Source organism: Daphnia magna, linkage group LG8 (genome assembly GCF_020631705.1).
Source record: "Daphnia magna isolate NIES linkage group LG8, ASM2063170v1.1, whole genome shotgun sequence".
NCBI lineage: Eukaryota > Metazoa > Arthropoda > Branchiopoda > Diplostraca > Daphniidae > Daphnia > Daphnia magna.
In genome coordinates, this window is record NC_059189.1 from 2565483 (window position 1) to 2591748 (window position 26266).

Genomic DNA, 26266 nt, shown 5'->3' on the forward strand with positions numbered 1-26266 from the left:
AAACTTATGTGTCACAATTACTGTTTTAATATCAAAGCTACGAGTTTGAAAAATACGTCGCCGGCCTGGAAGATGTTCGGCATACGCTGGACGACCGACTTCAGCAGTGGAACGAGTATGAGGGAACGTTCGACCGTCTCCTAACGTGGCTCTCTGAAACGGAAACCTCGCTTAAAGACTATATTCCACGCTCAACGTTGGAACAAAAGGAAGAGCAGCTGGAAAAGTATCAGGTAAAAGAAGTTATTCTTAAGTTGCTGGAAATTTAATTATGGACGAAGACGGTTTATAATGATTGGGAGACAAGACATGTTCGTTGTCATGCACGGCTGATCTCTTTAAACTCCGCCCGTTCAATGTTGTATGCCATAGCGCGCTGCTATATGTCCAGCCCAAAAAGACAACAAAACAAAATCAAAAAACAAAACATAAAAAAAAAACAATAATTTAAACAAGAAAACAAAAAAATGTCGTCATGCTCTAAAATCTGGTGCTACATGTCCGCCTATTTCATTTAACGCCCTGTCGCGTACTTTATATATTCTCGTAATATAGGATCTTCCTCGTCAGATAGAGTGTCGATCTAGAGCAATCCAGGATTTCATAGCGCTTGCAGACCAACTAGAGCAAGTAAGCGGCGTACAACGCGTTCGGCCATTTATGACCGATTATTCAGTTTTTGGATTTTTTTTTCTTCTTTTTATGTCCATATTCTTTTTGTCGTTTGATCTTTTTTTTTTATATATTTATTATTATTATCATCAATTATAATATTAAAGCCTCCTTGGTCAATTTGTAACACTTTCCAAGCTCTAATACCCTCTTCTTCTCTTGCATGTCCTGTGCAACTTACCAAGGTCGCGTCATCATTTATGGGCACTAATAATCGCTGGTTGCAAAGAACGGCTGCACAATTTGAATCGAAAATATTATTTATAAATTTTTTTTTCATATTTTATTTGTAATTTCTTGTTGTTGACAGCGATGTTAACTTGCTCTGCTCTTAGCTTTTTGATTTCCGATCCTACTTTGCGTATGACGAATTTTCCACTTCGATTCTGTTGCATTATCTCTCTATTTCCTTCTATTGCTTGGCTAAACCAAACGAATCCATCAAACAGATAAAAGCTTTGTGTATACGCTGGTTGTCACACACAGAAACACGCACACACAGTTTTCGGTATTCTTCTCTGACTTTGAAACGAGATCAAACAAAAGAATGCACCCTCTAGTGTGGGTTGCAATCTGATGAACGCTAATCATTAATGCATTGATTTCTTTTTTCAAACAATCCATTTCATCGAATAGGCAATCGTGTTCAGCATTGGACGAAATGAATCAGATATCGACAAGATGAGCGATGATTCGTCCGATTTAATGCAACTGTCTGGTGAGACGAGAATAAGCGTCAACGTTCAGCAGATATCGTCAAGATTCCAATCAATGCAAGTTGCTGCCAAAGAAATCCTTAAGAAATGCGAACAGGCTGTCGGCGATCATCGGCTCTATTTGGACAAATACAATCAATGTGCCTCATGGCTAACGGCCGCCCAAGAGAAATTCTCCGTTACCTGTTCGGGTGATGGAGAACAAGACGACTTGAACACCATCGAACAAAAAATCAAAGTCTTTGAACAAATTCTGGCTGAGCAACAGCAAGGCACTTCCATGTACAATCGAGTCCAAGAGATGGGTGAGAAGCTGTACGCCACAACGGCCGTTGAGGGCCGTGAAACCGTGCGGATTCAAATGCAAGAACTGCAAACTGCCATGGAAAGCTTCTACGACAGCGTCGCTAGTAAAGAACGTGAACATCAAGCAAAACGTTCCAGGTATTTTCGTCAATACTTTTTGTGTACGGAATCTATTCTAATCCCTAAGTTTCATGCATTTACCTAACAGATGGATCAGTTTTGAGTCCGCTAGTGATACATTGCGCAAATGGTTAGCTGATACTGAACAACAACATCCGTCTGAAATCAAGTTACACGCTACACTGGATGAAAAACGAGCCCAGCTCAGCACTTACCGAACATTGTTGCAGGATGTCCTGGCCCATCAACAAGCTATTCTTGATTGCCGTGATAGAGCTCATTACCTACCTGAAGGGGGCTTCAAAGAAGACCGTGACAAAGTAGACGACTTCGTCGAATCGGCAAGTCAGAAACATCAGTTGTTATTGAAGCGTGCCCAGTCGTTTGTAGAACGTTACGAGGCTATCGTTAGCGATCATCAACAGTACAGCAAGGCCGTCATGGATGCTCAAGAATGGCTGGATGCTACACACGGAGCTATCGAAATGTGGGGAGATAATCGTCTGGAACGAATCACTTTACACGCCAACGTCGAACGGCTCAAGAACTTGCAACTTGCTCTACCTGAGGAACAATCTCGTGTCAAACAGATCCAGGTGTTGGGCGAAAAAGTGTTACCTGGGACGTCAGAAGTAGGACAGAGTAACATCCGTTCGCAGATCGACTGTTCTCAGCAAGAATGGGAGAGTTTGCTTAGCACGCTTCAGTCTGCTATCGAATCGCTGGAAAGCAAACTGAAACAATGGAGCGATTACGAGACGTTGAAAGAAAAATGCCAACAATGGCTACGACAGGCGGACGGTAGCTTCCATGCAATCGATCTAAAGGCAACCTTTGAAGAGAAGCAGAGCCAACTGGATCAAATGAAAACCATGCAGAGCGAACTTCGAAGCAAAGAGTTGGAGATCGATCAAGTCACGGAGAAATCCCAGCAATTGTATAAGAATCTTCAATCTCGGTCATCGCAGACTTTAGAACTCGCCCCTAAATATCAACAGATCATGTCCCGCATCAAAGAATTGTCGGGCAAGTGGCAGGAGTATGTCAACACCCATCAAGAATTTCATACTCGGCTTGAAGATTGCTTCAGGTGGCTAGCTAATGTCAAAGCTAAACTTGCCTATTGCTCGGATTTGAGCGCCTCTTCTCAACAGGATCTGGACAAAAAGATGACCACGATTCAGGATCTCCTCATGTACAAGGAAGAAGGATTTACAAAAGTGCAGAATACTGTGGAACTTGCTCAAGCAGTCTTGGCCAATACAGCGCCCGCTGGTCATGAATCCATTAACGACACTGTAGACCGGCTCAAGGAGGAATGGGGTTTGCTAGCTTCGAAAATGATGGACACCAAAGCCAATTTGGATGAAATTGTTTCCAAATGGGCCGGTTTCTTGGAACAAATTCATCTGCTGAACAAGATTGTTGAAAACGTTGAATCTTCGCTAGCTGAGAATACGGTGCTCCAGAACACACTGTCCGAAAAACGGTCGCAACTAGAGCGTTTGAAAAATCTCGAAGAGAAAATCAAATGCGAAAGAATCGAAGTAAAAAGCCTCAAGAGCAAAGCGGCTGAGATGATGGCCAGTGGACAACAGAACCAAGCCGCAATTCAAGCTCAACAAATCCTCGAAAAGTTTCAGCGTTTGGCTGAACAGATAAAGACAGCTAAAACCAAAGCTGACGAAGAATTCCGAGCTCACAAGGCCTATAAAGAAGCTTACGACGATTTAATGACATGGATCAGCCGTGCTCGCGAGAAAGTGCCTGTCATGAAGCATCGCCCGTTGGGTGACCGGTTGGCCATCGAAGAGTCAGTCAAAGATCTAACTAGTTTGTTGAATAAACAGGCTCAAGGCCAACTGAAAGTGGAGGATATGCAACGCAAGAGTCAAGTGCTTTTGGCCACGACGGCACCGGCTGGACAGGATACCATCCGAAGCGAGGTTCGCGCCCTCCAGGAGAGTTTCGAGCTTTTCTTTAAAGAAGTTCAGTCACAAAAAGATCAGCTGTCTCGCACAGTCGTCCAATGGCGTGAATACAAAGAAGAGTACGAACGATTGTCAGACTGGATTCAACAAACAGACATTGAGATCAAAGCGCAAAAGAACGCATTGCTGTCAACTCTGCAAGAAAAGGAAAAACAAGTAGCTGCGATTAAGGACCTGGTTGACCGACTGGACAAAGGTGAACAGCAGATTAATAAGTTTAACGAAATGGCAGCCGGGTTACTGTCCTCGCATTTGGACACGTACGTCAACAATCAGCTGCGTCATTTGAATTCACGCTACCAAGTGGAGAAGAACCTCGTGAAAGATGTTATGTTGAAGATTGAAACTAACGTCGAGCACCACCGACAGTACGATCAAACCCTGGCCAAAGCTAATCGCTGGATCGAAGACGCCCGGCGTGTTATCAAAACAAGCAGCGAAGCTCAGGTGGAAGGTGAGAGCAGCAAAGAGGAACTTCAAGAGCAGCTGAATAAAATCCAGGACTTGTTGAAACGACAAGAGGAGGGTCAGACCTTGGTCCATTCAACTGTTAATTTTGGCGAGAAGGTGGCCCGCTACACCCGTTCGGATGGCCGCGAAGAAATTCAGTCAACACTGAAAAGCCTTCAGCAGGATTGGGAACGTTTGGTTCGCAAGATGGCCAACACTAAAGTGGCGTTGGAGACATCTTTACTTCAATGGGCGGATTATTCATCTTCATGCAACAACTTGAAGAAATGGATTAGTGAGAAAGAGGCCAAGTTACAGCAAGTCTGTGAACAGAAGGTCTCCATGGGTCGTAAGAGCAATCCTGGATCAGGAATGAGGACGCTAAGCTTGGGTGCCCGTCAAGCTACTTTACGACGGACTAGCAGCTTTGTCCAGGATATTGTCTCGTTTGAGCCAATGATCGAATCCGTCACATCCAAAGCTGACGACTTGCTCCATCGCAGCCCAACCACTGCAGAGATCAGTAACAAGTACCAGAGTTTGAGTCGACAAGCTCATGAAATTTATGCCAAACAAAAACAAGTCATGGATGTACATCAGTCCTTCATCGATGCTGGCAATGAATTCATGCATTGGCTAAGGGCCGCCAAAGAAATGGTGAACAAGCTGTCGGAACCGACTGGCGATCGCGAATCATTGAGCAGCAAAGTAACTCACGTCAACACGAAACTGATGACAGACAAAGCAGAAGGTCAGCAAAAGCTGGAAACGGCCCTCGAAAAAGCTGAGGCTGCTTGCAAAGCTAGTGACGAGGAAGATCGCGATATCGTCGAAGAAGAGGTAGCCTTCTTGCAGGAAGAATTTGACAATTACTGTGAGGCTCTAGCCAAATTGAAGGAATCTCTTGAGTCGGGGTAAGTTTTAATTTCTAAGTGTTAGTTTTGGCTGTTTTTCTCATTTTTGGAAAATTGGCATTACTTGTTACAGGTTAGTCAAATGGACCGAGTACGAAGACCAGTATCAAGATGCGGTCGAATGGTTGGCACAAACTGAAGGTACTGTTCAAACATTCAATCGTCTGCAGAATACGCTGGCAGAAAAAAGAGACATTCTGGAACAGTTCCAGAATCACTTGCAAGCCGTCTTTGACTGGCAAAAGGATCTAGACCGGTTGAACATGCGTGCCCAACAACTTTTGGAAACATGTGCCGATTCACGTGTCTCCAATGCTGTCACTTCCATCACTACCAAGTACAACGCCTTGCTGTCACTCGCCAAAGAAATCATGCGCCGGCTGGAAGTGCATTTCCAGGAACACCAACAGCATAGTGCCCTCTTCCAGGAATGCCAAGAATGGATAGAGCGGACTAAAGAGAAGGTGGTGGAATCAAGCGGCTCCGGCGGTTCGGATAACCTGTCTGAACTTAAAGGTCGTTTACATCAAATCAAGTGCATCCGTCAGTCACTCGAACAAGGGCACCACAAGTTACGATACATTCAAGAGCTTAAGGAGCGTGTAATTCTGAATACGGAGCAATCAGGCGCCCAGCAAATCCAGGACAACACAGATGTCATTCGCGCTGATTTCGATAAATTGTCTCGCGATGTCCAGGAAGCTCGTGAATCACTAAGCGCCCGTATATCCATCCTGGAGGACATTGACAAGGCACATCAAATGTTTGTCGATTGGCTGCAGGAGATTATGGATAAAGTACCTTCACCCGTCAACGCGCAAGGAGCTGAAGGCCTTACGGACTTGAGTGATAAGAAATCCGCCCTGGAGAAGTACAAAGTCTTGCTCCACGATGCCTTGTCTCATGCTGATGTTCTACAAAGATTGCAAGATAAATTGGCAGCTCAACCGGATCTGCCCCGTGAAGAATACGATTCCAGTATTGAACGTTATGAACAACTTAAAGCAACCATTCAAAAGACTATAAGTACGATGGAAGAGCTTGTTCAACAGCACGAAGAGTACCGACAAGGCTACGTCGATGCAGCCGATTGGATCCGCCGTACAAGACTCGACATCCAACAGTATGGCGATTTTAACGGTGAACGTGATGCTGTTGAAGAAAAACTACGTAAATGCTGTGAACTTCGTCAGACTTACCCGGCTGGAGAACAACTCGTTGACAAGGCAGTTAAACTGAGTGATGTCGTCATCACCGGTTCGAGCACAGAAGGACAGGAAGCAATTAAACAAGAACTTGTTCAGCTACGTAACGAATGGGAATCACTAGTGTCCTCTTCGGATGAGACACTCAAGTCCCTTTCTGATTGCTGCTCGGCATGGTCTGACTTCCAAGACGTCTTCCAGCGAATGAAGAAATGGCTTACTGAATTTCAAGCCAAATGGCTTGAAGAGTCGACCCATGATACAACAGAAGAAGCTGTTGAATCTCGACTTGTCCGTTGTCGGGAGCTGTTGAAAGAGGGTGAAAGCCAAAAGTCTTGGTTGGAGGATTTGAACGACCGTTGCGAGATTCTTATGGAACTTAGCACATGCAGCCGCGTACGCGAAGAGACTGTTCAACTCCAGGCTGGTTTCACAACTGTAATGGGCAATGTCCAGAGTTTACTGTCTCGCTTGGAGAAAACGAGAACAGACCACACTGATTTCGTCACTTCCAAGGCAGAATTTGCCAATTGGCTGGAACGTGCTCAAGGTACCGTTCAAGATTGCTCCGGCCAATGTGGCAGTGAAGCGAGCACCAAGGAAAAGTACGAATTGGTCCGTTCCATTGCCAGTCGTCTTACAGAAGGTCAACACTTGATGAACGGTATGATGGACTCATTCACCAAGGCCCTGAGTGCCAGCAGACCGCAAAGCAATCCAGACGAGCAACAGAAAGGATTTAGAGCAGAAATTTCTACATTACGGGCTAATTGGGACCAACTGAATATCGACGTTAACAGCACGCTTTCTCATCTGAAGGGCGTTATCAACCGATGGGAAGAATTCCGCGATGCTTGCATTCGCATGGATCAATGGTTGGTAACCAATGAGCAAGTGCTATCAGATTATCCACAATCAAAAGGTGAAGTGGGCGAAATGAAAACACTCATGGAACGTCTCAAGAGTCAACAGATGGAGTTTGAAAGAAAGAAAGCTGATTTGGATCATTTGCGACGCGAGGCCAGTGAGCTTTCCGCTTCGGCAAACGATCACAATTGCACAGCTACGGTTGACCAGCTTCACGACAGGTGGGAAAAGTTAGCCGCTGTGGCTGCGAATTATCACACTCGTTTGGAAGAGGAAATTCAAGAGTACAATGCCTATCATCAAGCCCTTCAAGACACGGAGAAATGGATCTTGCAGACTTCTTTCCATTTGATGGCGCATAATTCGATGTACATCACTACACGCGATCAGACTGAAGAGCAAACTAAAAAGCATAATGTATTGTCATCATCAATATTAGAATTGCGAATGAGTTTCTCATTGTTTATAATCACAACTATTTTCTACCCGTTCTGCAGGATCTGTTGGCAGAAATATATTCGTACCAAAGCACTATGGATGACGTCAGGTGCAAAGGCCAGGGACAAATTGTTCGCTACACAACTTCCAATGCTGCAATTAAGGGCGTAATCGAGAAGCAATTGGGCAATGTTCAGGCTAGCTACAATGCACTGTTGAACACGGCCCTTCAAATTAAGGTGCGTAGCCTATAATTTGCCATTTAATTATCATTTTTTTAACCGAATTTCTTATCTGTTACAGCAACGCCTTAACGATTCCCTCATCAAGTTCCAAGAATACGAGGCCATTATCGAAAGCATCTTGCACAATCTGAAGGAGTGGGAACCGCACATTGCTGAGCAGTTGGATACTTCCGTCGTCTCGATCGAAGATTGTAAAAAACAGTTGGACGATATAAAGGTAGTCGTACTACATACTAACTCATTTCCTGGGCCAATCATTTATTGTGCAATTCATTGTTTTGCGGAAAAGGTTACCCATGCTAAACTTCAGATTGAAAAGACTCGTCTTGCCCTCGCTGTTCAAGCCTGTGAAGCTGCCGCAGCCTGTATTTCTCGACCCAATACACCCCAAGATCCACTTCCATACCGAGTTCCTGAAAACGAGCTGAACGCTCGTACAAAGCTGGAAGATTTCCTTGACCAGGTCAGACCATAGATCATTTATTTAACTGTTAATGTCCCCGTAGTTTGTCTGATGTTGTAGTTGTTTTTGTCTCGGTATCGTAATTCCCTTTGCATGTTCATTTTTATAACATTGCATGTGTGTGTGTGTTGTGTAACACGCGTTCAGGAAATGGATGTACCCCTGGCCATAGGCAGCATGTGGGCATTTTTGGATTTGGTCGAAAACGAGGATTTAACAAATCGATTGGATAAACTAGAAGAGAAGGTTAGTCGCGTTTTTTGCTTGGTGTGCCCTTTGTCCTAGAAATGAGTTCCATGCAAAACCGATTTTTGTCTTCACTTGATCTAATCTTTTCATTACGCATAGGTCCATTCACGAATTACCGCTCTGACAGCCATCAATACGGATCTCGACGACTTTACACGTCGAAGGCAAGCAGTTCTCCAATGGGCCACTGAATTAAAAGGTACCATTAATGACTTGAAACAGCGCAAGGCTCGTCTTAGACCTGAAGCGGCCCAACACGATATCACTCAAGTAAGCAGATTGTTTAAAAAAGAAAATTCATTCATACACTTAATGTAATGTTTAATAGTTAATGGATACGAAACAAGCAATTACGGAAAAGCAAGGAGTAGTGGACGAAATGGAACTGCAACTTATGTCCTCCGCACCTGAATCGATACCTTGCGTCGTCGAACTGCGCGAGGAATTGACCAATCTTAATGATGATGTAATGATACATTTTCAGGAATCTAGCCTTTATTAATTTTGTTATTCTAACAATTTCCAGGTTTCGCTAGTGCTCGACAAGAAGATGGATATGCAGAATTTGGTGGAAGAATATCGCATGATGCTCCAAGATTTCTTCACTTGGCTGGACACTCTAATTAAGAGAGCCGAGAATGCGGACAAAGGACGCGGCAATAATATTGCCGTACGCGTCAGTCTGCTGGCACAATTGACCGCAGAAACAAGCCAAGGAAAACCAAAGCTAGCTGACCTTGCTGTCAAGGTATACAATTACCCTCCAGCCATTAAGATAAACAAGATAAAATTTATTAATACTTTTGCTTGTTTGTTTTTTCCCCTTTTTTAGGCTAAAGAGATATCGGAAATCCTCAGCACCTTGGACAGCCAGCAAGTTGAAGAACAATTGAAAGTCGCCGAGAGAAGATTCGGTGATGTTGAGCGCCGTATGCACAGGAAACTTCACTTGTTGCAAACAACGCACCAAGGTGCCGAGAGCGCTACAATGGACATTGCTCTGATCAGACAGTGGGTATCCGAGAAAACTGCACTAGTCCGCGATAAAGAACTGATGGGATATCGAACCAAGAGCGCTGACATGAAACTGCAACAAATAAAGGCAAGCTGCAGCAACGCCGAGCTTTTGATGCAGGATATTCACAAATTATTTTTTATTTCATAGGGTCTTTGCAAAGAAGTTGAGATGCAACAGTTGGTTATCGAGAATCTGGAACTGAGAGTTTCTAGCATTGCATCTGACTTGGATGCGGAGGAACAAGCCCAACTTCGAGCCGATTTGAAAAGCCTGGCTGGTGAGTACAGGACTCTTTGCCAGGGCGTCAGGACCTATGAGCAGGAATTGGATAAAGCAGTCAGCGACAGGCAACATTTTGAGGCTCAGCTGGATGATACACAGAGGAAGTTAGCAGCATTGGTCGTTCAGAGCCAAGGTTACGATTTACTACCGCTAGCATCAACAGCTACCGAGAAACTAACCGAGAAGTTCAAGGTATGCTTTTATTCCTATTCAACGCAAGGACCAAAAGCAAAATTATGGAACCAAACTTCAACTGTATTTACTTTTATTCAGTCTTTGAAGCAAGCAGTCGTGGACTTTGAATCCAGTGAGATGAACGAGTTTAAGAAGCAGCTTCAGAATCTAACGAAAACCTGTAACGATGTCGCCAAGAACGAGTTGCAAGAGATTTTGCAAAGTTAGCTTATCGTTGTCAATTTGCCTAGTAACTGTAATAGAATATTTAAAACATATGTATTAATAGCTATGGAGGGACAACTGGAAGAGCTTTTGGCCAGCCTGAATGCCATGTTGTCTCAATTTGATGATGCCACTCGTCAACGCAAAGAGCTCGAAGGAATCACCGAATTCTGCCAACACTGGTTCAAACAAGCAGACATCAACCTGGCTGTTGAAATTCGAAACTCTACAAGTCCCGAAATCTTGGTAGAACACATCATGGTGGTAAGATGACAGTTACTTATCACTATTCGCGGAGCTATTGCATGCTGGCCAAATTGATCTCTGTTGTCTTTATTTCCTGTTGAACTCTGGGGGTTGATCAGTATTTGCTACTTAATGAAAGTCTTGTGGCTTTAAAAAAAGTCGTTTAAGTTTTGGAGACTAGATATTTATCCAAAGAAAATTAAACAAATATAAAATTACATGCGAGTTCCCATGTATTGTTAACACCTGTCTTTGAATTATAGTTCGACCGACTGCTACAAGAGGCTATTGGTGTGAAGGACAAACTAGATGCTGCAGTGTCTCACAAGGACTTCATTTCGGGCTCGTTGAATAAAGCGGATCAAATGGAAATCCAAGGGAATGTTCAAAGTCTGCTTGATGGCTACAATCGTATCCATGCCGGTATCGAGGAGCGCAGCCGGACCCTTCAATCTTACGTTAACCAGCAACGAGAGATTGCGGTTAAAGTAGAGGAAAGCATCGTTTTCCTCAACAAAATCCAGGAAGACGTTCGTGCATTAAATAAGCCAATAGGCTTCCGGCCAGAAGATACGCAGACGATGCTCAATTCGTACGAGCAACTGCTTGCAGAGTTACGAGTTTATCGTGAAAAGATGGACGATTTGCAGCACAGAACTACAGGAAACAGCGGTGATTTAGCGGCGATTGTGAAACAACAAGACGATTTGATCGCCACAATCGAAGGACAAATTAAGAAACTTCGCCATCTTCTACTCTTGAGACAGCAATTCATGGCCTTGGTGGCTGAGATTACAACGTTCATTGCCAGGTACAACGAAGTCATTCACGATATTGAGAAAGGTGGCAAAACGGCACAAGAAAACATTCGTCGCTACGATGATGTAAGTTTGACGTTCAAACAGCTACTCGAGTAATTCCCTTTGAACTACATTGATTTTGTTCTTGCAGGTGATCTATAAAATCCAAGAATGTGAAGGACAACTGGCCACTGCCCAAGACAAGGGAGAGCAAATCGCAGCGGAAGGATCGGTTACTGATCGCAACACTATCACGGAGCAATTGACATCGTTGAAACATCAACTGAGTGCGCTCAGACGGGCCGTTGAGAAACGTCGAGGTGAGCACGAGAACGCGGCCGCTGAGTACAAACGCTTAGCTGAGCAACTCGACGAATTACTGGATAAGATGCATGAACAAGAAGCCATTATTCGATGTCGTCCATTGCTCCAATTGACGGCTGAAAGCGTGGAACAGGAGAGCAGCAAGCACAAAATTCTTGCAGGCGATGTCAAATCTCTATTGTTGACCACCGAGAGTCTCTTCTCGTCGATCCCACAAGACAGCATGATTCCTTCAACATTACAAGAACGCATCAGTGAAGCCACCTTCCTTCGTGACACACTACCAACCGAGTTGGCTGCCAGAGGCGACTATCTCAAGGAGCAGTTGGCATTGCGTTCGAAGTATGAAAGCGCCATCCGACGTCTAAATAGCTGGATGGACGAAGCTAGACTTCGTCTCAGACCACCGTCTAACGGCGTAGACTTTGAACACATTGAGAAAGAACTGAACGAACACAAGGTATTGCGTAGGATATCAGTTATCAAAAATAGTTCAATTTTGATGATTCTATTTCACATAGGCCTATTTCGACAATGAGGAGCTGTCGCCCCAACCCTTGCTGGATAGCATCAAAACAACTGCTGATGAAATTTTGCAGTCAGTTGATACACCACAACAGAATGACCTGCAAAGTGAGGTCACTACACTTACAGAATCAGCCAAGAATTGTCTGACAGCGGCGAACGATCGACAAGATCAACTGGAAAAGGACTCGCGTGCCTACAAGGATTATGAAAAATCGTTAGAAGAAGTCAAACAAGCCATCGTGGCCAATAAGCAATCAGTGGAGGAGATGGCCACCAACATTCCGGCCTTGAAGAATCTGATTGCTTCCCTGGAAACCAAGCTGGTCGTCCTCCAAGTAATTTCTTGCATGAAAAAAACAAATTTGAATGTTAAGGAATGTGAAGAGCATTTCAATCTTCTCCTTTTCGTAGACGGAACAAGCGAAGTTGAAAACTTTACAGGACAAGGTAAAAAAAGTAGAGCAGCGTGCGGATGTCGCCAGTCGGCAGACGATCCAGGAGAGCTATGCGGTGGTGGCCAAAGATTGGCGTGACATCCAAGATGGCTTGATGATGAGATGCAGCTATCTTAACGATTTGGTCGACACTTGGGAGGTTCGTTGACCTATTTTTAAAAATTATTTGGATCATACCCAAAGATTTTCACTCGACTTATCCATTTTTCGTGTGTTTTTCCGCTAGCTTCTAATTTCCAAATCTCGTGCTCTCGGAGTCACCTTGACCGGATTGGAAGAATCTGTTCATCGTTTAGACATGGAAGGCCGATCACGCAGCGCCCTAGAAGAAACACGTCGAAACTTACAAGTCAGTTATTTATTCTTCCCTTTTTTTTTTTTTGGACATCAGCAAACTCTAAAATTTCTATTAATGTAGCTATGCACTTGATAATAATGCCAAGAATCCAACATCTTTTAAGACTCAATTCTTTTAGTACTACATATTTAAAAGTTCCATTCGTGTACGCACACAGTTTTAGCGTAGCTGGTTGGTCATTTGACACGGTCACATTTCATCTCGTTATCTTAATAACATTTGATTTAATTTTTGATCAGGAATTCGAGTCTACCATTATCGCAGTAAAACCGCAGTTGAAAGAGGTTGACGACCTGGCCAAGGATGTCCTGGATTACCTCAGCTCTTGTGAAGTGACTTCGCTCTCTATTCGCGGCGATCTCAACGCTTTGGCTGAACGCCATTCATAGTAAGTTCCATGAACGATTCATTTAATTTTTGTTTTCCCCAAGCAGCTGCTGTGAAACTTTTTTTTGCCAACCGTTGCGTCCGTGCTTTAGAAAACATGGAAATGCCTCTCAAGAGAGGAGTAGCTGATCTCTCGAGACATAGTTTGGCCTTGGCCATTCTCTGCTATGTTTGTTTTTCTTTCGTCAGCAGCTACGAATCTTGACAGACAAATGTAGTGCCAGGTGTGGGATAACTGGAACGTGTTAACGTAGTCTTGACATGGGTAGACTAGACGAAAGCTGACAATTCATCTGAATATCGTTGAACCTATCCGGCTGTTCCCTTTTTTCATTAGGCAAATGTTATGTCACTGTGTCTTTCGGTTGAATTGCGTGAGCCAGTCGTTGATAAAACGGAATCTTTCGAAACGAGACATTCAGACGCTTGCCGGATTCGAAGCTTCCAATTTTTCGAAATCTACATTTAACTCTGGCCTAGTAGGTCGTCGATTGGTGGTGGTGGTGGTGGTTCATTTTAGCGTGAAGAGTGCGGTACGATGTCTGGTCTTTTTTCGAGAATATGAAATCGTGAGCACGTGACGCACGAGCAGCGTCGTCGTAGCTAACGTTTAATGCCTTCGTCCATGGCGCGTCTATTCTTAGTTTAGACTCCGAGGGACGCCACGTGAAGCTAAAGCTTCTACGCAATTGTTGGTGGCGGGAGGCCGAGATACCCTAAATAGACCGACGTGGTGGGGGAAATTTATGCCCGCAATGTCCTTTGCTTGTGTTCCGTGTAGGGCCAATGTCGCTCATCCGATGCGCGTGGAGATGACAGAAAAAAGCCAAGAATGTCGTGAATTGCATTTCATTCTTTACGGCTTTTTACCATTTGACGATCTCAATATAGAACAACAAACAGGAAACGGACGAAATTGCTTTTTCTTCTATTGGAATGTGTTATAATTAAATGAAAAATCATTTAAGTATATCTCTTTAATGATTAGAAAAATACGTGGCATTCTGTTTCTAACCAAGTTATTATTACCTCGTTACAGTTTACTGGAGACAATTCAAGCACGTCTGCGTCGCGTCGTCGAAGAAGCCAATTATTTCGACGCCGTGCTGGACAGCATGAATCAAGTGCAAACCGGCCTGGAGAGACTACTGGCTGAGATCACCGATTTCGATGCTTTCGGCAGCCAAGCTGAACGCGTCGATCAAGAGCTGGCGGTGAGTCACTACATTTTATTGCCATTCAGATCCACTCCGTGTTCCAAGAACTACGACGTCATTATTACTATTCGTTTGAATCATCAATTTAGCATTTGTTGTTGAATTTCAAACTGATGCTAGACGACGGAAGTTCAGACTGACAAGAATGCAAATCAAACATTAGCCGTTGCTTGCTCTGCTCAGGCAGACATTGTCGCTTTGAGTCACTCAAACCACTAGCGGCAAAACACTCGGAAAATTCGGTCGAATTTTCGGTATTAGTTTGCCTGTCTGTCAAGTCTTCTCGTGGCGATCAGGTGTACCGCTGCGTCACGTCGCGACGGCGTCTGTCTCGCATTCAACTCGTAGAAGGCAGCCCAACTTCTCTCATCGGCCTGATAGAAAATAGAAACTGAGCTGGCAGTGATACTCGTAGAAAAACATCAAGCATGTTTCCTCTTTTGTTTCTTTATTTTTCGGGAGAAAGAGGAGGGGGGGGTTGTTTTTTCTTCCCGAAATTTACTTCTTATTAGTTTTTCCCGTTCGTCGAAAATAGAGTCTCTCGACTTTCGGTTCTTCGCATGCGCGATATTGCGTCAAACCAGAGTTTTTAAAATGCTCGTGTAGCACGCAGAATTGCCTCAATATCACGATACGATTCGAAGGAGCTGTTAGGTTTAAGGTGACCCCGCATCAACTGGATTTGTTTCGGTGTGGCAGCGCTACACGAAAAGATTGCTGAAAAAACAAAACAACATTTTCTCTTTTTTTTGTGTGCTCTCAAATCTTTTTCGTTTGGAGTAAACACTCACACATCCGGTCGACATCTTTTTTTATTATTATTATTATTCACGCCTGTCTGTTGCAACCTACCGAAGAGTTCACTCAGTCTGCGTTCAACCGTTGCTCTACAAGGACTTCTAGGTCTTTGACGCTATTCTTATTGTTTCTTGATTGTCGTTCTTCTTTAGAGTACTACATCCAACACGAGTGGGCGAATCGCAAAATACTGCGCATTCTCTATTTTTATTTGGCAAAAAGGAATGCCAATAGTGGCCACGAGTCCACTTTATCGATTGGCTGCACCTACCCAGCCCCTTTATCGAGCGTTGCCATTTTTTGTCCTTCGTTGAATTTAATGACTTAATCCTTTAAGAACTAAAAAGAAAAGAAAAAGAGTGTGTCCTACGTGGGAATTATCGTTTGATTGTTCGTTTCCAGTGCCACCATATTTGATCGTGTTTGGTATTCTTATTTTATTTTGCGTGAATCTGGCAGAGCTTGCGCGAACGATCGCTTAGCTGCAAAGAAGGAGTTCGTGCTTTGGCACAAGCGGCATCGCAGCGATTCGCTCAGCTGGATCAGACCAAGCCCGTTGAAGTGGACAAGCACGTTGCTATTTTGGAATTGCTGAGCGAGAAAGTCCTAGCTGCCATGGAGGAAAAAGATAATGAAGCCAAAAGGGCGCGCACCGTTCGCTACGAGTACCACCGCGACGTCGAGCAGGTCCAAAGTTGGATATGCCAGGCCGAGGGGCGTGTTCAAGACCGCAATCTCGAGCCACAAACTCTCAAAGAATTTCTTCAGGTTCGCTTTGAAAACCCAAAAATCCAACTGACACGGAATAATTTTATTATTTTCTCTTGCATGATGCGATGTAAAAAAAAATCCACAGGAATTACAATGCGAAATTGGTTTAATTACGGATCAAATGGACCGTGTTTCACGCCACGGCCAACTTATTTGTCAGAGGACACGAGACGAACACGAGCAACAGTTGGTGCGAACCACGCTGTCCAATTTGACCGACCAGTTGCAACAAGTTCGCTCCTGGCTCGAAGAGAAGAAGCTTCAGGTACGTCCGACTGATCCTATTTTGAGCCTGCCTAACCGACTCCCTCTTGGCCCACGTGACAAACGTTCCCCCTCATCTCATTTTCATTCGTTTGTTCCTTTCAAGGTTGGAGACTCGATCGACTCCTGGCAGCGCTTCTTGCAGCTGCATGCGTTGGTTATCGCATGGGTCGATGAAAAGAAAGGCTTCCTGGCAGAACCGCTCCATTTAATCAGTTTGGTACAGGCCCGCCAAAAATCCCAGGATTACAACGTACTATAACTTTGTTGTTTTACCAAGTGACCAACGAGAAAATTAATTGTTGCTTTTTGACAGATGGCCGTTAAAAGCTGCAAGGTGGCCACGAAGAACGTCAGCGATATGGGCAAGGAGCTGTCACGCATCTCGCAAGTGTCGAGCGTTGGCGCGCTGGCTGATCAGATGGCCGAAGCTGAGCAGAGCAAAACTGAAGTTGAGACCCAGCTACAAGAAAGGGTTGGAAAATATTTCATGCCTCAATTATTATCAATCTAGATAACACCGTCAAGCCTATGTAGCGCCAACTAACTGAATCATTTTCTGGCAGTTTGCCATTGATTTCGCTTACTTATCCAATCGAAACTTATCATCATCTTTTTCTTTTTTTGCGAGCAGAGTGCATTGCTTCAAGAGATGACGGAAGAATGGGAGCAATGCGAGAAGAAGCTTAAGGACGTCAAGAGTTGGCTGGATAAGGCCCGGCAGACGTTGGACTCCCCACTGAACAAGAAACGGCCATTGCGCGATCAGCTGTCGCTGCGTGAAAAAATGCTGGGCGACGTCACCATTCAGAAGACCAAAATCAACATGTCTATCGAAAAATTGCAGGTGCATTTCCGCTCGGGAGTGACTGGATCACCGGACGTTGTTCACAACAGCACAGAGCTCATCGAGCAGTTGGACGCCCTTTTGGCCGAAATCAACCAACAATGTAAAACGCTGGAAGCGGCCGTCATTCAACTAGACCAACTGCAACAGGTACGTCAGGATCTTTTTTTTTCTTAAATGTGGTGAAGGAGCTACACAGGAGGATGGCATCCCGGCGACCTTGGTGTAATCGAATTGAAATGAATTGTCGTAGGAGATCCAAGGATTGCGAGCGCAGGTAGTGCAGGTGGATCAACAATTACGCATGGTTTCCAGTCCCACTTATTCACCATTGGATCGCGACAAGGCTTTGGCAGAACAAAATGTAAGTGGATTTTATTTTATATTTAAGTTTTACACTTACGGAAAAGCCTTCTTCTCTTTACATCCCCTTACTTTAAAGAATTATCCGCAAGGTCGAAATTCAGCCTTTATCCCTTTTACGTTTTCAGTCCAATTCACTTTGACGCTCAACTCGTATTCCCCTCTATCCGTCCCTCACAAACATATAGAAATGACGTAAATGTTTCCGCACAAGGCCTGTTTTTTTTTTTGTTGTTTTTTTTTTTTAAACATTTTCAAAATCCTCAGTCGACTTGTTTTTGAGTTGTCGGATATATGGTTTGATGGAGCGACACCCGTAGCTATGTGTTCATTTTAAGCTCTCTTTTCCTTTTTTTTCTTCTTCTAGTTCATTAACTGTGTAATGGTAACATTCTGTCTAATTTAATACTGTTCTTACGACTAAGATTTTTCTTCTTTTAAATTGACATTTTAACTTACTTACCGAATTCTACAATTATTTTTCTTTTTGACATAAAAGCTTATTCATTTTTCTGTTTTAACTAGTTCTTCTCCTTGAATTTCTACCAAAACTGATCGACGCCGTGCGACATAATCATGCACTATTGAAATTAGCAAAAAAAAAAAAAAATTATGTTCCGCCGTTAAGAAACGGCATTTTTTTTTTTCTGTTCTTTCTTTAATTTCACTTTATTTTTTTGCCAAAAATCGCAAAGCACTTCCCGGCTGTTTGCATCTCATTTGGACGTTGGCTACGCCTGTCGTTTCATCAAAGCGTTTTCCTCCACCAGTTTTGTAAAAACATTTCAATTCACGATTGGTGTCTCCTTGTCAAAACAAGAGAGGCGGGACATTCCAAGCAAATCAGTCGACCTCATTCCATTTTTTTCGTAGAAGCGAAAACGATTTAAAAGTTCAGTTAAACCACCACCACCATCACACGCAGCACTCAACACACAACTACGCGAGAGTATTTACGCTTTTGCTTTCAATCATCCAACTTTTCAAAATACGCTTCGCTTTTCTTTGCTTCGTTTCAATGTTTCGAATTAGAACCGCTCAGGTGTGTTTTGTGGGGGGTCTGCGGTGACCGCTTTCCATTTCCCTCTTTCTTCCGTATTTTGCATTGCATCGTATTGTTTTTTGTTTGTTTTTTTAAATTGTAGTGGCTTTAATTTCTTCCGATTTATTGATTCCATTTCGGGAGAAGTTTATTTTTACTTTGTTTAGTCTGGTTAAATGTGTTTCTCACATTGGTTCTGATTCTTTTTGTTATTTTTATTTTTTCCAAACAACCTTTTTCCTTATCCAAAACATTCCTATCCTTTCCGACCCTCCATCGTTTTTTGCCCGTCATCCAATCTCGATTCTTTTTGGTCTCTCTCACTCTCTCTGTCACTCTCTCATTCTCGCTCTCTCACTTTACTTATGGATTTTTTTTTTATTTGAATTTTTTTTTTCCGTTCCGTGTCGCTCGCTTTTTGTTTCACTCCCTCTTTTGCGTTGGCCTGGAACTACCATCCATTCATGATTGGATGTGGCGTTCAGGTGTTTCGGGAGCGCTTAAAGGTCCTTCATTCCAAAATCACCGCTCGCAACGAACGCATCAAACTGCTTATGCAAAGAGGAAGTCCCGACGTCGATCCGTTGGAAACCTTATAGGAGAGTTCAGCGTTGACTCTCATTTGCTCCCTTTGTATCTATTTCGCTCGCGCCATCAAAATTGTATTTCCTTAATCCGCTCAGCAAAAAAAAAAAAATTCAATCATCGAAAACAAAAGAGAATCACGATTTCCAAAGTTTCCAAGCGAAAAGACACGACCTCCTCCCCTTCGTTTGGAAAATATTTTATTTATTTTATTGTTCTCGAGGATAGAGAAGGCGTTTGAAATTTATTTCAATGTACATATCACATAGCCTTTCTCGCTCAATCACGCCCCAATGACAATTAATGTTTTGAACGCCGTCCTGTTAGCGAACGTTTAGCGGACAAATGACTCGTACATTTTCCCTCGTTAAAAAAAAAAAGGCCCGTCAAAGTCTAAGAGACGACGACTTTAAGGACAAACTTCAAGGAATGAAAGCCAAACAAAGACTCGTGGCGATTCCTATTCACTTTTCATACAGCTAACATACTCAGAACGAACGAAAAAAAAAATTAAGCCCTACAAACAGACAAAACTAAGAAATGGTGGTGGTATCGCAATGATGAAATGACGCCAGCCATCCTTTTATATCAGCCAAATTCTCTTTAACAAGCATTAGAGGATGGAAGTTCTTTTTATTTTCCTGTAAAGCGAAAATTAAAGTAAGAAAGAAAACAAATAGAAAATTGATCCGTTTCCCAGTCGTTTTTTTTTGTTTGCCCTAGTTTGTCTTTTGGTTCTCTTATTTGAAAAAAGAAAAAAACGCAAATGAGAAACCAAAAAAGAAAAACGATAGAGAGACGTATGTTCAAATTTGATTACACGGCTCTGCCTGTCCGTGTGTAGGCATTGCAGTCCCATCTATGCTCCGTTTGCCAGCAAATCCAACAACTGCGAATGCGTATGACGGAAATCGACCCCTACTTGACTCTGGCGGATGACGGAATCGAACGCTCCCTGATGGCAGCCGCTGCCGACTGGCAATCCCGTGCGCCGATGGAACCCAGCCACCCCGCCCCTCATCCTCCCCCCCAGACCTCCACCGATGTTCAATCGATCCCTCCACCCCGCTGCGATGACGTTCAAAGCCCTGTTAGGGAAACTATCAGCACCTCGACCACCGCAGCGGCCCTTAAAAACTCGGCTCTACTGACGCTCGAGAAATTCTCTTACGCCGACATTGCTGCTGGAAGGAGGAGTCCCAGTGTGTCTCGCCAGACGACGTTCGAAAGCCACGCTGAACTGGTGGAGCCAGTCAGCGAACCCGTGCAAATCGACGTAGTCGAGCCACCAGTTAAACTCGCAATCGAAATTCAAGTGCCTCAAATTCAAGAAACTCTTCCTGGACGATCTCGCTGGGAGCAACAACAACAAGAAAAACTTGTTCAATCCGACGATCCGGCTGCCGAAACGAAACATCCTAGCCGCAGTGATCTACGTCGAAGAGCCGCTGGAGGTAAACAAAAACGATCGATTGATCAGGAATCAAACAAACATGGCAGCCAAGAGAGGCATCCTCCAGTAACTCCTGCCGAATCATTCGACGTTCAAGTCCAAGAAGAGCCAGTCATCGAAGAAACCAAGATGGTACAAGAAGCAGTTCAAGAAACTGGAACCCGGCCAAAAGTGGCAACAACAGAACGTCGCAGTTCATCAAATTTGTCACCACCATCCGATTCCGAGAAACGATCTCGCAGTCCGTTGTGGATGCCGGGATCGGGGGGTCCATCGTACGCCGATATCTTGCGTGGCCATTACATCCCTCACCACCAACGAGGAATGACTGGCATAGTCGACAGTCCGCAACAGCAACAACAACAACAGGAACAGCTTCGACGTTATGGCGGAGATAGTATCGACGAAACTAATATGGCCGATGAAGTTGTTGTCCCAGCTGAAGACACTCAGCAAACTGCCCTACCTGAAGTAATTGAAGAATCCAGTCCAGTGACTCAAGTCCCGGAACAAACTCAACTGACTGATGCTACCTGGGTCCCTCATCAGCATGCAGTCTACGATGAACCAATCCAACAACAACAACAACAAATTGGATATCCAGAATCCATGTTCCAACCGAGCAATCTATCTTTTGAGACTCAATACGCATCTGCACCTGATGCTGAAGCCGTTTTTGCGGCAAATTTCGATCTGATGGCTCTTCAACAAGCTTACGCTCAGCTGGAGTACGGTAATTTACCTGTCGCCTACCCTCTGGCGGCCTTTCCTATCCAGCAGACGGTCAACGTTCCTCAGAATTTTACGTTCAATGTCGAGCAACCAAGACAAGAATTTACGACATCCACTCCAACTCCGACCGCACCGCAAATTCAAGAACCCGAGGCCCAAGTAATCGCTGCAACTCCAGTCCAACAAATAGCTGATGCACCTGTTGAAGTTACCAAACCCGTTGCTACGAATGTAGCCAAACTGTCGTACGCGCAGATCTTGGCAGCTGGACTCCGAGATCCGGCAGAGTCACCACACAGAAGGGATTCATCGGGATCGGCTGGATCGGGATGCACCTCGTCTTCCCCCCGGCCTTCACAAAATACTATCCCCATTGTTAGCGACAAAGCAGCAACCGATTCTGCCCCAAGTCCTTCACGACTTTCAGTGCCAGAACGAGGCGTTTCTGAGCCTCGTGAGCCTCGCAGTCGTCAACGCATTTCGAAAGGCTCAAAATCCAAGAGCTTCGATGTTCGCGAAAAAGACCCTTCGTCGTCTTCCAAGCCCAAATCACCCCACGGTGCATCTAAGCTGGCGACTCTTCCTGGACGCTCGATGGAGGCCAAGACTCGCCCAAAGAAGAAAGCTCGTAACGCTAGTTTTAATGAGGATAAGGAATGGACACCTGTATCGGTTCAAGTGTCACCTCCGCCTCAGGAAACGCTGATGCCACCAGAGCCGAGTCAAGCGCGTAGTAAATCACCTGGAGGTAATCCACCAACGTCAGAACCGGAAATGACAAAAGCCATGATGACGTTCTACGGCATTAGCTCTGAAGATATCGAACAGCTGATCAGCAGTCGTTCTCAAGATTCTGACAGTGATGCGGAAGTGGCCGGAGTAGAAGCAACCACCGAGAAGAAAAAGAAACATTTACAGAAAAAGAAGAAAAGGAAGTCGTCCAAAGTACCGGATGAAGATGAAATTGAAAAAGCTTTGCGTGAAATTTCCGAATTAGAGAGGACCAAAAAATCGAAAATGAGGCGAACTCCCTCTCACGAAATGAAGAGCTCGATTGCGGAGGTGCCCGTGCAGAAAGCTCAAAAAGTCCAGTCCATTAATTTGGAAGTACCGGAGCCTAAGAAAAGAGACAAGAAATTAAAGAAAGCTGCTTCCGTCGGTGGCGGACATCCAGATAAATCAATTGTCAAACCGGATAGCTCTCCTCAGCCCTTGACAGAGGCCAGCACTGGATGCGATTCTGCTACTTCCAGCTCTGGATCGCCCGATCCATCTGCGCACAAGCAGCGCCGCGATCGAATTAAAAGAGCCAAAACAGTCAGTTTCAATGAAGAAAGCTTAAACAAATGTGGACCGGCACCTGTTACCGAATGCCAGGTGAACAAGGAAGAGGCTATTCCTAAAGCTGAAACTGCACTAGAAAACGAAGCAGAATTTGTCGTATTGAATTCACAAGGTCTCGAATCTGTTGGCCATCTGGTGGCCGATGTAGAAAGTTTAATGGAAGATGCCATGAGTGACGATATCGTCGTTTTGGAAACGGAAAATTTGGCAACAAGTCCCGGTCCGATTGAAGGGCACAGAACCCTAGACCCGCAAATACTAGAAGACGTGTTCACAGAAACAACTGCCGTATTTCAATCGCACGTTTGCCCAGAAATATACGAAGAGGAAGAAGAATGCGTTCCAGTGGTCGATGATCAGTTGAAGGAAGAATCGATTTCCTCTCCAACGGAACCAGTAGCCGATGCCGACCGGATGGAAAAAGAAATTCCGGCATCCGAAGGCGCATCAGGTCTTTTGAATGTGGCCGAAGAGAACAATGATGACAAGATCACCATCGAAACGACAGAAGAGCTCCCCCTCGGCAGTCAGTCAGCTGCCGCCATGACTCTTTTGCCACTCGAAGTTCGCGTCACTCTCCGTAAAATCTCGGCCACTAGTACTGTCCCATTTCAGCCGGAAGAACTCGAGCTACGCGCGGATGATACGTCTGCTAAAGACCAGCAACTTAGAGCTACTGAATCCATCGATTTAGAGCCAGCCGCTCTGGAAATCACATCAGCAATGATTTTCAATAACAGCGATAGCGAAACAGTTGGCGAACTGGAACAAGACACTGAATCTCCTGTCCTCAACGCTGAGACGGCTGGAATCGACATCTTGACTTGCATATCAGCCGTAACGCATTCACCGCCAGTAGAAATGATCACAGTGGAACAACTTCCGATTCTAGCTCGTCAGGTTTCATTGGCAGACGAAGAATATGCCGACGAATCGGAATTGAGCTTACCCCCTTCGACTACTCCTATTCCAGCCATGCAGGAACGTGAAGAGGAAGCACTCACTTTAGCCACGATGGAAGAACCTCCCACCACAAAAATGTATGTTCCAGCCGTAGAACAGGAGTTACCAAGCCAAGAGCAAATGGTGGACATTGTGGAAGCTCTGCTCGAAGAACCGGAAGCCAATTTACCGGAAGAACCAGTTATTGAAACACCCGCCACCGTTCAATTCTCAGTCGCAGTGGAAGCCCAACCAACCGAACCTTTCCCTGCAGAAAATTCGACTGAAGTTTCAGCTCATCCGACGACAGCCTGGAACGACACAGTCAACAATAATATCAGTGCCATTGCTAACTGAGACACCACCTGAAGCTGGATCTGTAAGCTCACCAGGTAGCGACTATAAAGCCCCATCGAGTCCGTTCGGTTTCGACGATGCAGATCACGTAGTCTTGTCGCCACAATGGATGCGCCAGCGTTCGCCACTCGGTCGCACGTTTAGTTTGGACCCCCGTAATCTCTCAACTGCATTGAAATCGACACCTGCTTCGCCGTTGGTCAAGGCTCACAGCACTGACTTGTCGGAATCGTTCGGCACAGAAGAACAGAAAGCAGCTGCCGCCAAGAGCCTGGAGGAAGGTTCGAAATCTGAATCACAAACTGGAGGCGAAGCCGACGACGAAGATGTCGAAGTCTATTGGCGTCTTCGCGAAAAGAAGAAGAAGAAGAAGAGGCGCAATCCTATTACCGCTGTAGCGGGTAATCCACTTGGACCGAGGGTATCTGAATCGTCTTCAGATGCGCTTTCCATGGCAGAACCTCATGGACCGATGAGTCCATTAAGCGTTGGGTCAGATTTGCCCGTTTCTGAATCTACGTTGACGTCTGATGATGAACACCGAACTAAATGCACCCAAGATGATGGATTCCAATCCGGGATTTCTACGCCCATTCTATTATCCGTTGCTTCGCCTGATTCAGAGTTACCTGAAACTCCCACGGAACTCTTAGCTGAGACCGAATCAGTTTCGGTGGCATTAACGGAAACTCTTGGGGCAAACTCACCGATCACAGCAGAAGTGGCTCTACCATCAGAGGACATTGACACGTTGTCTCAATCGACACTCCAAGAAGAAGATGTTGAAACAGAAGTGCTGGAGAAGGTGGAATCGGAGGCAAATGAAATTGTTACTGACATGCCCATCTTAGCCGGACCTTGTCTTTTGATGGCTCCAGAAACTGCCGAAGAGTTACAACAACAAATTTCGCCTACAACTGAAGAAGTTGAGCTTAAAGATTTGGAACAAACAACCCCAGCTTTTGAAGAATCATCAGTTAGTTTCGATTCACCAGACAATGAGTGTTTAGAACCAATAAATGAGCCGGAAGCCATTAGCGTTACAGCAAACCAGGCCACATCCTGGGCCAATTTGGTAGCAACTGGAAAACCAAAAATAAGTGAACCTACTCCTGAACCTGAACCGGCTCCGAGACCACCTCGGCCACTACCAACCTTGATAGTCGTAGGTGAAGAAGAACATCACGACGTTCCTTGCGATCCGGAAGGATTCCATGTTGGACGGAAAGAAAGGAAATGGAGGAAATGGCGGTCATCGCAATCTGAGTCGCAAGATGTCGCGTCAGATACGGAACACGTTGAAACTCCATTGGAAGCGCCTCTTCCTTCCACGGCTGAACTCGCCGTTGAAGAAATTGTGGCCGTCAAACAAGTTCCTCCTCCATCACCAGCTGAAATCAGCAGCTCAGAATCGGACCAAGAAATGGCCGAACCGATTCGGGTGGTTGTTCGATCCAAAGTGCAGAAGATGGCCAAATCCGTTCGCGAACTGGAGCAAAGAAAGAGACGTTCTCGCCTTTCAGAGTCCGAGCAAGAAGTCCTGGAACTAGCCGAAGCTATTGCTGCGAATAGATCAATTCCGTCCGTCCGGCCGCAAAAGGATGATCATCTCAGAAACATTTACTTGGATTCCTGGCCTAAATGTTCAGCATCTGCTTTAGACAATTCTGAAAAATGTTTGTGGATTTTGCAACAATCGTCGGGACATAAAACTGAGGCGACTGATGATGTTCCAGAAACTGTTGATTTGCAATCAGAGGAATTAGTTCCGATTGAAGAGAATATCGGAGGAACTGAAGCAATTCCCTCTGCTGAAACTCAAGTTTTGGAAACCGGAGAAAACGAGCCGAGTCAAACAGTTGAAAAAGACATGGAACAGACTCAATTGATTGAACCTGAAGCTTTGGAAAAGAATCTTGAAACTGTTGAACTATGCCAAGAAGTTGAAGAACAGGTTGAAACTGTGGTACAACCGGATGAAACCACAGAACATGAAGAAATCCCTCAAATAGTTGAAGATTCAGAGAAGGAAACAATTAAAGAAGAACCTTGTCATCCATCAGTTATCAGTTGGGCTACTGTAGTTGCCACCAGCAAACCAATAATTACAGAAACCAA

The 26266-nt window shown here is 44.7% G+C and overlaps 1 protein-coding gene across 1 annotated transcript in view; it reads left to right on the forward strand.

Moving 5' to 3' along the window:
• LOC116928730 (nesprin-1) overlaps positions 1 to 26266 on the forward strand; it is a 56201-nt gene that overhangs the window by 29077 nt on the left and 858 nt on the right. The window contains 31 exon segments of the mRNA XM_045177522.1: positions 38 to 233; positions 556 to 630; positions 1309 to 1832; positions 1903 to 5169; positions 5243 to 7658; positions 7739 to 7918; positions 7983 to 8141; positions 8214 to 8387; positions 8535 to 8633; positions 8736 to 8906; positions 8965 to 9102; positions 9163 to 9384; positions 9469 to 9738; positions 9802 to 10128; positions 10210 to 10333; positions 10400 to 10599; positions 10845 to 11465; positions 11533 to 12165; positions 12227 to 12568; positions 12645 to 12827; positions 12915 to 13037; positions 13286 to 13434; positions 14473 to 14647; positions 15908 to 16216; positions 16305 to 16484; positions 16590 to 16736; positions 16800 to 16958; positions 17118 to 17480; positions 17584 to 17694; positions 20165 to 24103; positions 24105 to 26266. Coding sequence (XP_045033457.1) covers positions 38 to 233; positions 556 to 630; positions 1309 to 1832; positions 1903 to 5169; positions 5243 to 7658; positions 7739 to 7918; positions 7983 to 8141; positions 8214 to 8387; positions 8535 to 8633; positions 8736 to 8906; positions 8965 to 9102; positions 9163 to 9384; positions 9469 to 9738; positions 9802 to 10128; positions 10210 to 10333; positions 10400 to 10599; positions 10845 to 11465; positions 11533 to 12165; positions 12227 to 12568; positions 12645 to 12827; positions 12915 to 13037; positions 13286 to 13434; positions 14473 to 14647; positions 15908 to 16216; positions 16305 to 16484; positions 16590 to 16736; positions 16800 to 16958; positions 17118 to 17480; positions 17584 to 17694; positions 20165 to 24103; positions 24105 to 26266 — 18138 coding nt within the window.